Source organism: Urocitellus parryii (assembly GCF_045843805.1).
Source record: "Urocitellus parryii isolate mUroPar1 chromosome 12 unlocalized genomic scaffold, mUroPar1.hap1 SUPER_12_unloc_3, whole genome shotgun sequence".
NCBI classification, from domain to species: Eukaryota; Metazoa; Chordata; class Mammalia; order Rodentia; family Sciuridae; genus Urocitellus; species Urocitellus parryii.
In genome coordinates this window covers 480,453-494,195 of record NW_027551760.1, presented here as the reverse complement: position 1 = coordinate 494,195, position 13,743 = coordinate 480,453, and the positions used below count along the sequence as shown (strand labels likewise).

General features: G+C 50.1%; 1 protein-coding gene across 3 annotated transcripts in view; it reads right to left on the bottom strand.

The window, feature by feature from the left end:
* Fam178b (family with sequence similarity 178 member B) overlaps positions 1 to 13,743 on the bottom strand; it is an 86,113-nt gene that overhangs the window by 50,215 nt on the left and 22,155 nt on the right. For all 3 annotated transcript variants that reach the window (XM_026414086.2, XM_026414085.2, XM_077794311.1), the window contains one exon: positions 11,795 to 11,879. In XM_026414086.2, coding sequence (XP_026269871.2) covers positions 11,795 to 11,879 — 85 coding nt within the window. The remainder of the gene's footprint in view (positions 1 to 11,794; positions 11,880 to 13,743) is intronic.

Here is a 13,743-nt window from a genome sequence, read left to right as displayed (position 1 = left end):
TGCCTTGGGGAAGGAGCAGATGCTGGCAGGGCAAGGAACAGTGGCCTTCATGCTCTTGTGCTCAGGAATCAAGGATCCAGCTGAGAACCAGCATGTTCTGGGATCACCTGGGGAGCAGACATGACCGCTATCTGTGCGCCACTCCCAGCCTGGCTTGATTATGTGTGGCCTAGGTTTTGGAATTAAAAAAAAAATCCCAAGTGATTCAAATACCACAGCCAAGCTCAGGTCCCGCTGAGCGCAGGAAAGCTGTGGTCCTCCCTCTGGAACAACATGCAGGACATGCTCAAGTGCTCTGGCAGGTGATGAGTCTGGTGGGGTGGGCGTCAATTCATGGAGCTGACCTCAGCACCCTCCCACGCCCAGAGCTCCAGGCTTTGCACCTGAGACCAACTGTCCATGGCCCAGGAGCCCAGGGGTTCCAAGTCCCAGCTGCTCATCAGTGTCACCTGGGGAGGTTTTAAAACCCAGCCAGGCTGCGCCTTGGAACCATCTCAGAGGACAGGACCTGGCATCTGTACTTTGTAAAGCTCAGCCACAGTTAAAAATTGCCATGGCTGGAAGCTGAGTCCTGGAGGAGCTACCAGCACCCTCTCTTTGGGGTCTAAAGGTCATATCAGAAGCGCTCTCTAGCTGGGTGCAGTGGCGCACGCCTGTAACTCCAGTGGCTCTAGAGGCTGAGGCAGGAGGATGGCAAGTTCAAAGCCAGCCTCAGCAACAGCAAGGTGCTAAGCAACTCGGTGAGACCCTGTCTCTAAATAAAATACAACATAGGGATGTGGCTTTGTAGCCGAGTGCCCCTAGGTTCAATTTCTGGTATATTCTCCCCCGCAAAAAAATGAAGTGCTCTCCAGATGGGCACGGTGACGCACACCTGTGATCCAGGGACTAGGGAGGCTGAGGCAGAGGGACTGCAAGTTGGAGGCGAGCCTCAGCAACTTAGTGGGGGCCATAAGCAAATTAGGGAGACCCTGTCTCAAAACAAAACATGAAAAGGGTCTGAGGATGTAGCTCAGGGTGAAGTCCCTGAGTTCAACTCCCAGTACCAAAATAAAATGAAAAGTTCAAGTCACATGAATTTGCTGAGGCTGGCTTTGAACTTGTGCTCCTCCTGAGTCACTGGGATTACAGGCCTGTGCCACCAGGGCTCTCCCTCTCATTTCAAAAGGTGTGTTGACAGTCTTGAGCGAAAGAGATGAAATAAGCGCCTGTTATTGCCTGTCACTCTCGCACCCCCGTGAGAGGTCTGTGCCCTGGGCCAGACTCATACCCTGCGGCTCTTCTCAGCCCTAGGTGGGCATCAGGAGCACTTACAAGTTTTCTAGAACTCCTGGTGCTGGGAGTTGAATGCTCCACAGGCACTGAGCTGGGGTAAAGCAGGAGTGACTGCCCCCTAGCCCAGCAGGCTCACACCCTGCCCTGGGAAGACCAGACTGCACATGCAAGCTTGGCCAGCACCACAGTTCCTCTCCGACGATCCACACAGGACAGGAGCAGCTGATGTCTGCTGCAGGCAAACACATGCTCTGTCCCTCACTCCTTCAAACAATGACTGCCGAGTCCTGAAGTGCACCTGCCTCACATCACTGCCAGGAACCCAACAGAAGGTCAGAACTCCAAACCCCACGGAGACATGCTCCCTGCCCTGGAGCCCACAGTCCCAGGGAGAGGGAACTTCAATCATAGGATGCACATGTCAACTGCAACTTGGGCCACGGAGGGCAGAGGTGGAATCTGAGAGTAGAAGAAAGGGGCCTGGGCCGGCCCTGAGGAGAAGCCCAGTGATCTAGAGGAAGGGAGGAAGGGACAAGTTGCTGCTGTGGGGAGGGAGGAGAGCTTCATAGGTAGAGGAGTCCTTTAGTATGAACATGCCAGGCCCTGAGGCAGGAGGAATGAGCACAGAGGCAGTGAGGCTGAGCACAGTCAGTGAGAGAAAGCGTGGCATCTGATGAGCTGGGTGGACCACGCAGGAAACGGTGTGCATCACGCAAATGGCGTGGAGCTCGCGGGCATTTCTTCTGCTTTCCAGGCCCTGATTATCTGTAAAATGGGGTCACAATTGTATCTACTTGTTGGAAAAAGATCAAATTAAACTCTCTTGAATGTTAGCTATTACTTTGCATTAAGTCATTTTTAATAGCATATCTGACAATAATGTTTTAAAAACAAAGATCAATGATGAAGCGAGTTACTGTGATCACTGAATTCTAATTTCACACTTTGAAAGGGCCAGGCCATGTGAATGACAGTGCCCAGGGAGCCCAGCCAAGGGGTCTCCTGGGTGGTCCTCCAAGTGTTTTCCTACCCATTTGGGTCTACACGACGTTCTCACGGTAGCAACAGGGGATTAGGAGTGCAGACCTGGATCCCAGTCAGCCTCTCTGGGCCTGGACCATGGAACTGGCCCTGGCCTGTGTGTGAACGGAGCGTTCACATAAGTGCTCCATGTGTGGGTCGCCCTCACTCCACCACCAGGGAGGTGCCATCTGCTAACCAGGGTGTCAAGCAGCCCCAGGGGCGGCTGTCCACATGTGGGGCCTCCACCCAGGAGCCTCTCTGAATGGCACACTTCCTGCCACCCCTTCGGGAGGCTTCCCTGACCACGTGAGCCAGGCAGACGCAGTGAGGTGAGGATGCCTCCTATAAGATAGTGGCGAGCACAGAGTGTCCACCAGATGTGCAGACGGACGGACTTGGGCTATCTGAAACCTTCTCCAGCTGACATGGTGGTGCACACCTGTGATCCCAGAGGCTTGGGAGGCTGAGGCAGGAGGATGGTTCAAGGCCAGCCTCAGCAACTTAGTAAGGACCCGAGCAACTTAGTGAGACCCTGTCTCAAAATAAAAAATAAAAAGAGCTGGGGATGTGGCTCAGTGGTTAAACACCCCTGGGTTCAATCCCCAGTATAAAAAATAAATAAAAATAAAATTTAAAAAAAAGCCTTCTCCAAAACCAAAAGAAACAAAAAACCAACTGTGTGAAAATAGGCTGTTATAGAATAGCCAAAGCTATTTATTTTTTAGTTATAGTTGGACACAATGCCTTTATTTTATTTATTTATTTTTATTTGGTGTTGAGGATCCAACCCAGGGCCTTGCAAGTGCTAGGCGAGCATCCTACTGCTGAGCCACAACCCCAGCCCCAAGAATGACAGAAATTAAGACGTATAGAGAGTATGGGGAAGGTTTGTGCTAGCTCCTGTGGCTGATGTAATGATTTCTGATTCAGAGAGAATAGACTTCTGATCTGATAACATCTGTTATCATCTGCACACAGATCAGGCACATCAACCCGTCATTTCCTCCAACCCTTAACACTATTGAGGGTAAGCACTGGCTCTGAGTCTCCCTGTGGCTCCATGCTGCTGGGGTTCCCAGGCGGTGACTGCCATGAGTCCTGTCTCTTCCCCATCTTCCCCAGCCTATGTCGTCACCAATGACACATCCTCTCATTCCCATGGGATGTCTCTGCTCAAAAATTCATGAGTCACCCTAGAGCTCCAATCCCAGAATGCTTGGCTGGCCTTGAAATGTTTTTGATTGAAAATAAAACTATATAAACATGCTAAGAGTTGAATGTGCTAGATGTATATTATATGAATTATACTTAAAAAGAACTAAAAAGCCAGGCATGGTGGCCCTTGCCTGTAATCCCAGTGACACAGGAGGATGAGGCAGAAGGATTGCAAATTCAAGGCCAGCCTCAGCAACTCAGGCCCTAAGCAACTCAGTGAGGCTCTGTCTCAAAATAAAAAAATACAGAGGGCTGGGGATGTGACTCAGTGGTAAAGTGCCCCTGGGCTCAATTCCTGGTACCAAAGGAAATTCCCCTCAAAGAAAACTCAAATCCCTAACTAAAATCAAATCATTGACTAATTTGAATCAATCAGTTAAGGAAGAAATAATACTAGTTCTATACAAATGCTATCAGAAAATTGAAAAGGAAGTATCTGTTCTCATCCCAGTCTATTAAGTCAGCATTACCCTGATACCAAAACCAGAAAGAGGAAATTACAGATTAATATCCTTCATGAGCTTAAATGCAGAAATTTCTACAAAATTAAGCAAACTGAATACACAAAAAAATTAGCATGACATGACCAAGTGGGATTTGTTCCAGAATGCAAAAATAAGTGAATAAACAGTCAAAAATCAATTGATCTAACTCAGTATATTAAGAAACTAAAGAAGAAAAATGATTTGATCATCTCAATATCACAATCTCCATTTCTGATAAAAATTCCCAGCCAAGTAGGAGATGATGGAGGCTGCAGCCGCGGTCAGCGAGCAGCACCGACCACACTGTGGGGTACTGGCAAAGACCCGACGACAAGAGCAGGCCAGCGCTACGCGAAGAGCACCAAGAAGGAGAGGAGACGGGGAGAAATCTAGCAACAGAACTGCAAGACTGGCAAGTGAGCCCAGAGCCCCAGATGAGGGTCCTGGAACTCCAGGGGCCAAGGGAAAAGCGTGGGGACCAAGGGACGAAGAACAAAGCATCCCAAGACCTTGCTAAGGAGAATGAAACAAATTCATTCTCAGAGCTGAACTTCTCGCCCACTTTCAGAGTATCCAAAGAATGTTCTGGCAGAGTCAGTCTGTGACCTGTATCCCTCTCCTCCTCCACAATACCAAAGGTCCAGGATGGAGTGGGGGAGAGGCCAGGCGGTGGCTCCGAGGCCAACAGGAGCATCTCCCTGTGTTGGGTCCTTGCCACAGGCTCCCAGGGCACTGCTCCAACTCAGGGTCAGCAGCTCTATGTTTGTTAAAAAAACATGAGGCGATTTCTCTCAAGCAGTTAACTGCCCAAGAATATGTTTGGTTTCAAAATCAAATGCTACCCTCCACGCAAATAAAACTATTGGAGTCAATCAATAAATGAGTCCGGCAAGGTTTCAGGATGCAAGGTCAGTATGTAAAAACCTGTTGTGCTTTCACACACTGGCAATGAACACCCTGGAAAGAAATTAAGAAAATAATCCCATCTTATAATAGCATTAAAGCAGTCAACTCTCCAGGAATAAATCTAAGAACTGTAACACAAGCATACTGAAAACTACAAAGAACTGTTGAAAGAAATTAAAGACAACCTATATAAATGGAAAGACATCCCATGTTTGTGGACTACAAGGCTAAATGTCATTAAGATGGTTCTAGGGTTCCAATATGTACCCCTAAAGTCCATGTGTCGGAAACCTACCCTCAAGGCCCATGCTGAGAGGCGGAGCCTTAAGAGGCAAGACTCCTCATGAAGGCAGCGCTGCTGCTGTGGGCAGGGTCAGTCATCTCAGGAGTGGGTTCCTGAGCAAAGCACAAATCTGGTCTCTTTCCCTCTTGGACAAACTCTCGCCGCATGATGCCTCCACCAAGTTAGGCTGCAGCCAGAGGTGGTCCCTCGATCTGGGACTTCCCAGCCTCCAGAACTGTGAACCGAATAAGCTTCTTCTGTTAATAACTCCCTAATCTGTGAAATTCTGTCACAACAGCACAAAACAAACTGAGACAGATGGCAATATCACCAGAGTTATCTACAGATACAGGACAACCAAGATCAAAACTCCAGCTACAGAAACGAACAAGCTGATCCTGCAATTCATACAGAAATGCACAATATCCAGCACAGCCAAGCAGCTTTTAAAAGAATAGCTGGAAGACTCAGACTTCCCAATTTCAAAACTGACAATAAGCCACAGCAATCAGGAATGTTTGGTACTGGCATAAGGACAGGCATACAAATGGAAAGGAACTGAGGGTCTAGAAATAAACCCTCACATTTATGGTCAATTGTTTTTTTTATTTATTTTTTTATTTTTTTATTTTTTAGTTCTCGGCGGACACATCATCTTTGTTGGTATGTGGTGCTGAGGATCGAACCCGGGCCGCACGCATGCCAGGCGAGCGCGCTACCGCTGAGCCACATCCCCAGCCCGGTCAATTGTTTTTCAACAGGGGCTCCGAGATCTTTCTTCGAGGGAGAAAGAAGACTTTCTTGAATAAGTGGTGGTAGGACGACTAAATATCCAAATGCAAAATAATGAATCTGGACTCCCAGCTCACATTGTGAGGAAAAATGAACTCAAAACGCTCACAGACCCAAACTGATAAGCTAGGAAACTTGAAAGAAAACAGATAAAAATCTTGATGAGCTAGGATTGGGCAATGGTGTCTTTAAGTTTGACACCAGAAACACAGGCCACAGAAGAAAGAAACTAGATAAACTGACTTCATCAAAATTAAAAGATTTTTGTGCATCAAAAGACATTATCAAGGCAGTAAAAAGACAACCCACAGAATGAGGGAAACTATTTGGAAGTCAGGTATTTGGTATGGGTCAGTATCCAGAATACACACAGAACTCCTGCAAGTCAATGAAAAACCCAGGAAACAGGGATGGTGGCTCATGCCTGGAATCAATCCCAGCTATTTGGGAGTCTGAGGCAAGAGGATCCCAAGTTCAAGGCCAGCCTCAGCCACTTAGCCACTCCCTGTCTAAAAGTAAAATAAAATAGCTAACGAGCACATGAAAAGATGCTCAACTCGTCAGTGTGGAAATGAAACTCCAAACCACTGAGACGGCACTTTACACCCTCTAGGGTGAGAACTTTCAAAAAGATGGATGACAGCAAATATCTGTGAGGAAAAACTGGAATCCCCAAGTGTGCTGTGGGAATGTTAAATGATACAGCCACTTTGGAAATCAGCCTGGGGATCCTCAAAAGTTAAACAATGAGCTACTATGTGATCCCACAATTCTTCTCCTGAGACCAGACTGGACCAAATTGAAACCATATGCCCAAACACCTGCATGCAGGTGCTCATAAACTCACAATCACCAGAAGGGGAAACACCCCACGTGTCTGTCATCTGTTGAGCAGATCCGCACAATGTGGTCACCTGTGCAATGGAACCATAGTCAGCCCTGAGAGGAATGGAGTGCTGGGACCTGCATGGACCTTGAACACACCTGGTTGAGAAAGGGGCAGGATACCAAAAGTGCACGCTCCATGACTCCCTCTATGGGAAGTGTCCAGAAGAGGCAAATCCACAGAGACAGAAGGTGGACCAAGGCTGCCAGGAGCTGGGGAAGAAGGGAATCATGGGCAGGGGCTGCTGATGGGAACGAGTTACTTTGGGGGGGTCATGAGAATGTTCTGAGAATGTGACAGTTGAACTCTGTGGATGTACTAAGAACCACAAAATTACACACTATAAAAGGATTAACTGTGTAGTATGTGGGGGGGGGAAACCCCCACAATTCCACTCTGGTCTCGTCAAATATTATTAAAGCTTCCCTGTGCCTCAGTGGCCCCTGCGTTCTCCGCCGTCCGCTTTCTAGTTTGTTTGGTGTTTGGTAGGACCTTGCTCTTCTGGAGCACAGGCTCCCTCTGCTCCACCCCGCCCCACTCTGCCCTTGTGAGGAAGCCCCCTCCTCCTGCTTCTCTTCTCTTTAAGTCAACTAGTTCTAAGAGGAGACTTCACGTCAACATCTGTATTTAGCTGTGGCATATTCTGCGGGCTGCTGGTCCAAGAGCCATATGCACTTCTTCCCTGCATGGGAACCCCAGTTTTGTGCCGGCGTCGGCTCAGGGTGAGGAGAGTGAGTCCACCCCAGTTGAAGAGCCATGTTATTCCATCTGCTTCCACAGAGATTGGGATAAGAGTGACTACTGCAGAAGTCCAAGCTCTGAGCCACATGCAACAGAAACAGGCCCTGACCATTTCAGCAGAAATCAGGTTTATTACATACCAGTGGCCAGTTTACCATAAAGCTAATTAGCCAAGGCTTAGGCCCCTCACTTGCATGGGCCCCAGTGAGTACTCTAGGGTAGGTAGGGAAGACAAGTTGCAATCAGGAAGCATCTGTACATGAGCATTTCTGGAAAGTACCTGAAGAGATCTAGGAGAAAGATCCCAGAGTCCAGGATTTGGGATGATTTTTTTTAGTCACTCTAAAGAAAGGTTTACTTTTATTCTGAGTTTTCCACCTGATAATTTAAATTACCTAAATGTTGCCAGGTGTGGTGGTACACTCCTGTAATTCCAGCTATTTGGGAGGCTGAGGCAGAAGGATTACAAGTTAGAGGCTAGCATCAGCAACACAGGAAGTGCCTGCCTCAAAATAAATAAAAAGAGACTAGGGACTGGGAATGTAGCTCATTGGTAGAGCACCTCTGGGTTCAATCCCCAGTACCAAAAACAACCACCACCACCAGACATTACAATGACGGACAAAGGATGTGAAGGAGCTATTATAACTATGTTTGAGATGCTCAAGAAAATATAACTACCCCTTTCTGTCTAGGGGAACTGATTCTAGGACTTTCTGCAGGTCTAAGAATGCTCAAATCTTTATGTAAGGTGGCATAGTATTTGTATATAAACTAAGTACATTCTCCAGTATTCCTTAAATCATCTGCAAATTACTTATAACACCTAACACAATGTCATGCCATGTATGTAACTGCTACATTGTACTGTTTGGGGATTAATTCAAAAGCTAAACCTTCATATATTGGAAAGGAGGCTGGAAAATCGAGTTCCTTGGGTTCTGCCCTGGAGGAGCAGGATTCCTGAGGATGAAAATTCTTCAGATAGAGCCAGGATATTCAAATGCACCAACAGTTGGAAAATATGGGAAGTATCTTTTAAAGCTTGTGACCCAGTTCTGTCACAAGCTAATGAAACAAAATGGAAAGAATGTCCTGATAAAAAGAAAAAGGTATGCAAAATGATAACCTCATTTCTACCTTGAATACTGTTGTCTCAGGAACAAAATGATGCTTGGGGCCATGGCAGCTATTTTGCAGCCCTGAGGGGAAGTGGTGGAAGGGGTGGACACATAGGCCCGAGCCTGATGCTGCGGATCTGTTGAACACATCATGGACCCCACCCCCACCTACTATCATGTGTGATAAGCTTCATCAGGAGTTTGTTACTGAGAGGCAAAGCAGATCCTCACTAAAGCATAACTTCTCTTGAAAACGGAAAGATCTGGTGATGCCAGATCCACACTCGTGTGTACCAATACCGGAGCAGACAGCCTCTTTTGACAGGGAAGAGCTCTCTTGCCTTTGCACTCCCGCAGGCAAGCGGGTTTACCATCCTTGCCTCCTGTGTCTCTCCAGCCACAGCTCTGGCACCCCTCTTCTACAAGACATGTCCTGATTCCTGCCACTCCACGCACCAACCCCGCCAGCTGGAAGTCACGTGCCCACCCTCCTGAGTAGCTTGTTTCATGCCATCCTGCTGGACCGTGCTGTCCCAGGACAGCAGTCATGTCTCCTTCATTCCTTGATCTCCCTCTGCATCCAGCACGGTGCCTGCACACAGGAGACCCTCTGCGCACCTCTGCCAAATAAATGGCTGCATAGTCCCTGCCCTGAGGAACGGCACCTGGAACACTCGTTCTCTGACTCACCCTGACCTCAGCACCAGTGAAGCAGGCCACTTCTCAACCAGGAACCTGGTCCCCACCCCACCCCTTGCACTACTGCACCTCGGGACACCCAGGCCCTCAGCCTGGCACTGCAGCAGGTCCCCGACAGTCACTGCTCTGAAGGTGGGTCCCAGGTCTATCCTGCGCCCATCAGCTCTCCCTGACTCAGGAAATAGGTTGAGACATAAGCGCTTGCATAAGAGCCTCCCATGACAGCCACGACAAACCACAGACAAGGAGAGAGTTTTACACGAGAAAAGTCAGGCTGACTTGAAGACACACACGCACACACACACACACACACACGCGCGCGCGCGCGCGCGCGCGCGCTCCCACACACAGTACAGTAGAGGGAGAGGCAGCCCCGCAGACACCCCGCTGTGGGCAAGTCCTGAGGAGCAGGACATCCCCCTGCACCCATCCTGGACCTAACCACCCCTTAGAGATGCTCCCTGGGCTGGAGCTGCCTCTCAAGAGAGGGCCATGTGCTTAGCATGGGCAAGATCCTGGGTTCGAGCCCTACCGCTGACCTGTACCTCCACCATTTCTAAGCATGTGGTATGACAGGGTTTGGAACACTGACTCTGGCAGGAAGCCATCGCAATCATCTTCCCAACTGGAGCTCTGCATCTACCTAACAATTCCCATCTCCTTCTTTTGGCCCCAGGCAGCCTCCGTTTCACATCCTGTCTCTGCGAATTTGACTGCTCCAGGGACCTCATGTGAGTGGAGTAAGAGGTAAAGAGGCACTTGGCCTTTTAAGAATGGCTTATTTCAGTTAGCACAAGGTTTTCAAGGCTCATCCACAATGTAGCATTGTGACAGAATATTCTTCCTTTTAAAGGTTGAATAATATTCTAGTACACACATATACTGTATTTGCTTTATCCGTTCCCCCATTGATGGACATGTGGGTTGTTTCCACCTTTCAGTTCTCGTGAACAATGCTGCAGTGAATATCCATCAGACTGCAGATCTCTACTTGGGTCCCTACCTGAGTTATTCCATGGACCCTGCCTCTACTTGCCCTGAATTGTTGATGATCCTAATCTCAGGCATGGAATTCTCTAGGCCAATCTTTATCCTCTTGGGAGAGGGAAGAGAATCCAGATCCGGCTCTTAGGTGATATCCACAGGAAATGCTCTGGAGTTGGAGGAGCAGGGGTGAGCTGACCAGGGGCTCAAGAGCTGCTTTCTGGCCACTCCTGACAGAGGGTGAATCAGGAGAAATGGGACAAGAGGCAACCGAGAGTGGGATGTCCCCGCCTCTGTGGAAGAGACGCTTGCCTCTGCAGGGAGAGGGCCAGGACAGGGAGGCCTCTGTTCCTGAAAGGGCAGGCATGCCGCAGAGGCGGCCCCAGGGCCCCAAAGGGCAGCCCCAGGGCCCCAAAGGGCAGCCCAGGCTGCAGGGGCAGAGGTTAGGAAAAGGGAAAGGGTGAAGACTGCTGCTCTTCAGAAGACCTCAGTCAGGCTTCCCTGGGGGAGGGGTGGAGGCGGCTGAAATGCTCCAACGGACAGATGGCCCCCAGCTCAGCCACCTCCTAACGCAGAGAAGCACAATACAGACCTCTCACAGGGCTGGGGCTGACGGTGTGCCAGGCTGCAATCTTGGCCTGAGACGCCGTGCGTGGTCGTGCTTTGGCAGGCAGGTGGGCGACTATGGCTGGGCAAAGGCAGGGTCTGGGCACTCGCAAATCCCTCTCACCATCTGCTTTAAGCAACTTTCAACTGGTTACTTGATATTTTTTGGTGCCAAAGTGTCTAAGTTCAGGTACCAACAGCAGACAAGCTGGGAGGGGAGCAAAGACACTGTTTCTGTGGACTCTGAACTAAATACGCCCCCAAATGCCACCACCGAGGCACAAACTGAGGCTCTCACTGCAGCCTGGAGAAATCCAGGGCTCTGGGAACGCCCTATCAGTGGAAGAGGGCTGTGGAGGGGCACTTTGGGGCACTCGCCTTGGTCGCCCCCGCCCCAGGGGTCACCCTGATTTGAGGCAATGCTCCTGGAACCCTCCAAGGCAAACTTGGACCCTTGCAAGACCTTGGAGGTAAGCTGTCCCCTTAGACCTGGGGCCTGCCTGGTCTGAGCCCAGCTTCCTGGACTGCTGTAGGACCCCCAGGGCCTGTGAGGTCAGCCTGAATTTCCACAGTGACCTGGATCTGAAACCAGATCAAGGTGCCAAAAGCCTGTCAACTCAGCTTTTTACTAGAGCTGGAGCCAGAGCCAAAGAGCCTGATGTCTCCACCTTGGGTGACGCAACGTCCCTACCACTAGGCTTCAGGGACACCCAAAGTCTTGTGTTACACAAGCCTGAGAGCTCAGCTACTCTGCTCCGCCCTGCATCCCAGTACTGACCAGACTGACAGAAGAGCCCATCCACACTGAGATCCCACAGGAGGGCGAAGGCTCTTGAAGAAGTTTCTGGAGGCCATGTTAACAGCTAGGGAAGGAAAAAAGGTTATTTCTGTGAAGTAACTGCAGCAAAAAGTCTGTTCTTCATATTAAATAATGCCACTTAGTCCTCACAAGTTTAAGTGGTAGAGGATACTGTCGTCATTGCCACTTTATAGACAAGGAAATCACACTCAGAGACATCAACAGCTCCTCTAGGGTATGCGGCTAGTAAGCAGGAATGTGAGGACTGAGGCCCAGGGGTACATGCATGTGACCTGAAATCTCCTTCCACATGACCTGTGTGGGGTCTTGGTCTTTTTGCCCTCATTCCCTGCAGTCACAGCCATGTCCCCTCTAAGGCAGGAGCCAGTGGAAGGGAAGAGAAAGGGCTTGCAAGCACTGGCCACAGTCAGCTGTCTAATGACGGCGTTGGCCCTGCTGTGACTTCAAATCATGTCCAGGTCAGCACTTTAACTTATCTGGCTTGGTTCTGGCTTGTTCCTGGGCACTGAGTACAGATCTTCGAACAACTAAGGGTAGTTGCCCGCCTAACTCAAACTCACTGGGGTCCTTATTTGAATGCCCCTTGAGCCCAAGAGCCATGTGCTAGGAATTTAGGCCATGGAGAGAGTGTGACATGGAGATGAGCAATGGAGTGCCATCCAGTCTGGGGACACAGGGACAAGGCCAGGCCTTGGCTGGTGGGGCTCCTGCATAGGGCTGCTCAGTGCTGTGGCAGGCACTGTGGATGCTCCCCTCTGGGAACTGAGACTCTTGTTCCCACAAGGACCAGAGGACCCTGAGCTGAGGTCCTCTGGCAGTGACTCTGGAGGACGTGCCTGACCCAAGATCACGCCCCTCTCCAAGGGCAGCCTGCATCTGCTAACTGGCTAGTGCTGGGCCCCTGGCCTCCACTGGGACAACTCTAAATGGCCATTAGTCTCAGGCAGCCTTGGACTGTGACTGTCAGGCATCTCTCCTGCAGTTCACTGCCTGCTGCTCAGCACTCTGCCAGCCTGCCACTGTACCCCCTCACAGTAGGGTTCCCAGGAGAGCTGCCCAAAAAGCCTGCAGAAACTCGGCTGCAGAGCCTCGGCCTCGGCCGTCCTCCTTTCCTTCCTTCTTTTCACTATTTCAGAACTGAACGTTTTAACATCTCCCAGTAAGAATATAAACTTGCCAAGGGTGAATGCTACCTACTTCTGTCCACTCCCTGGAAGGCCTGCTGGCAGATGCACATGAGGCCCAGGGATGAGCCCATGGAGGTCAAGAGCACTGGGGCCAAAGCCTGGTGACCAGGGTCCACAGGACACCAACGGAAGGCCCTGGGAAGGGGAAGAGGTAGGCACTTGACTGAGTCCTCGTGAGAACTCAGGATGTCCTCAGGAAGCAGTTGAATGCACAGAGGAAGTAGCTGACCATCCCAGCCCCTAGTTCTCAGAATGGAGCTCACATACACACGAGTCCAGCCTTGCTGCCACTGTACTCATCCAACTGCTTGTAAAGGGACAGGCCACTTGGCTTCTCCTAGGCCAAGCACACTCTCCTTCCTGGGGATTCCAATTTGGGAACAGGACCTGGCCTTACTTGGCCATGGAAACTGGAGGAGAAGAAAGTGACCTAGGATCCTGCCCTTCCCTGACCCTGGCTCTAGCTCCTCCTGAGGTCCAGCCCATCCCTGCCCTGGGATCCCACTACCCCTGTATCTCTGTAAGGAACCCCCAGGGTTCTCTGCCACTCCCAGCTGAAACCTTTCCTAGAGTACACGAGTGTGGAGGTACCCAGTGCCCCCAGAAGGCTCCCAGGTCCTGTGTGCCCCTCACTGATGGGCTTCAGTCCAGAGGAGACACGAGGCTTTGGTTTCTTTTTGTGGATGACGCCCAGGCCCTAAGCAGAGCGTGGGGGTCCCA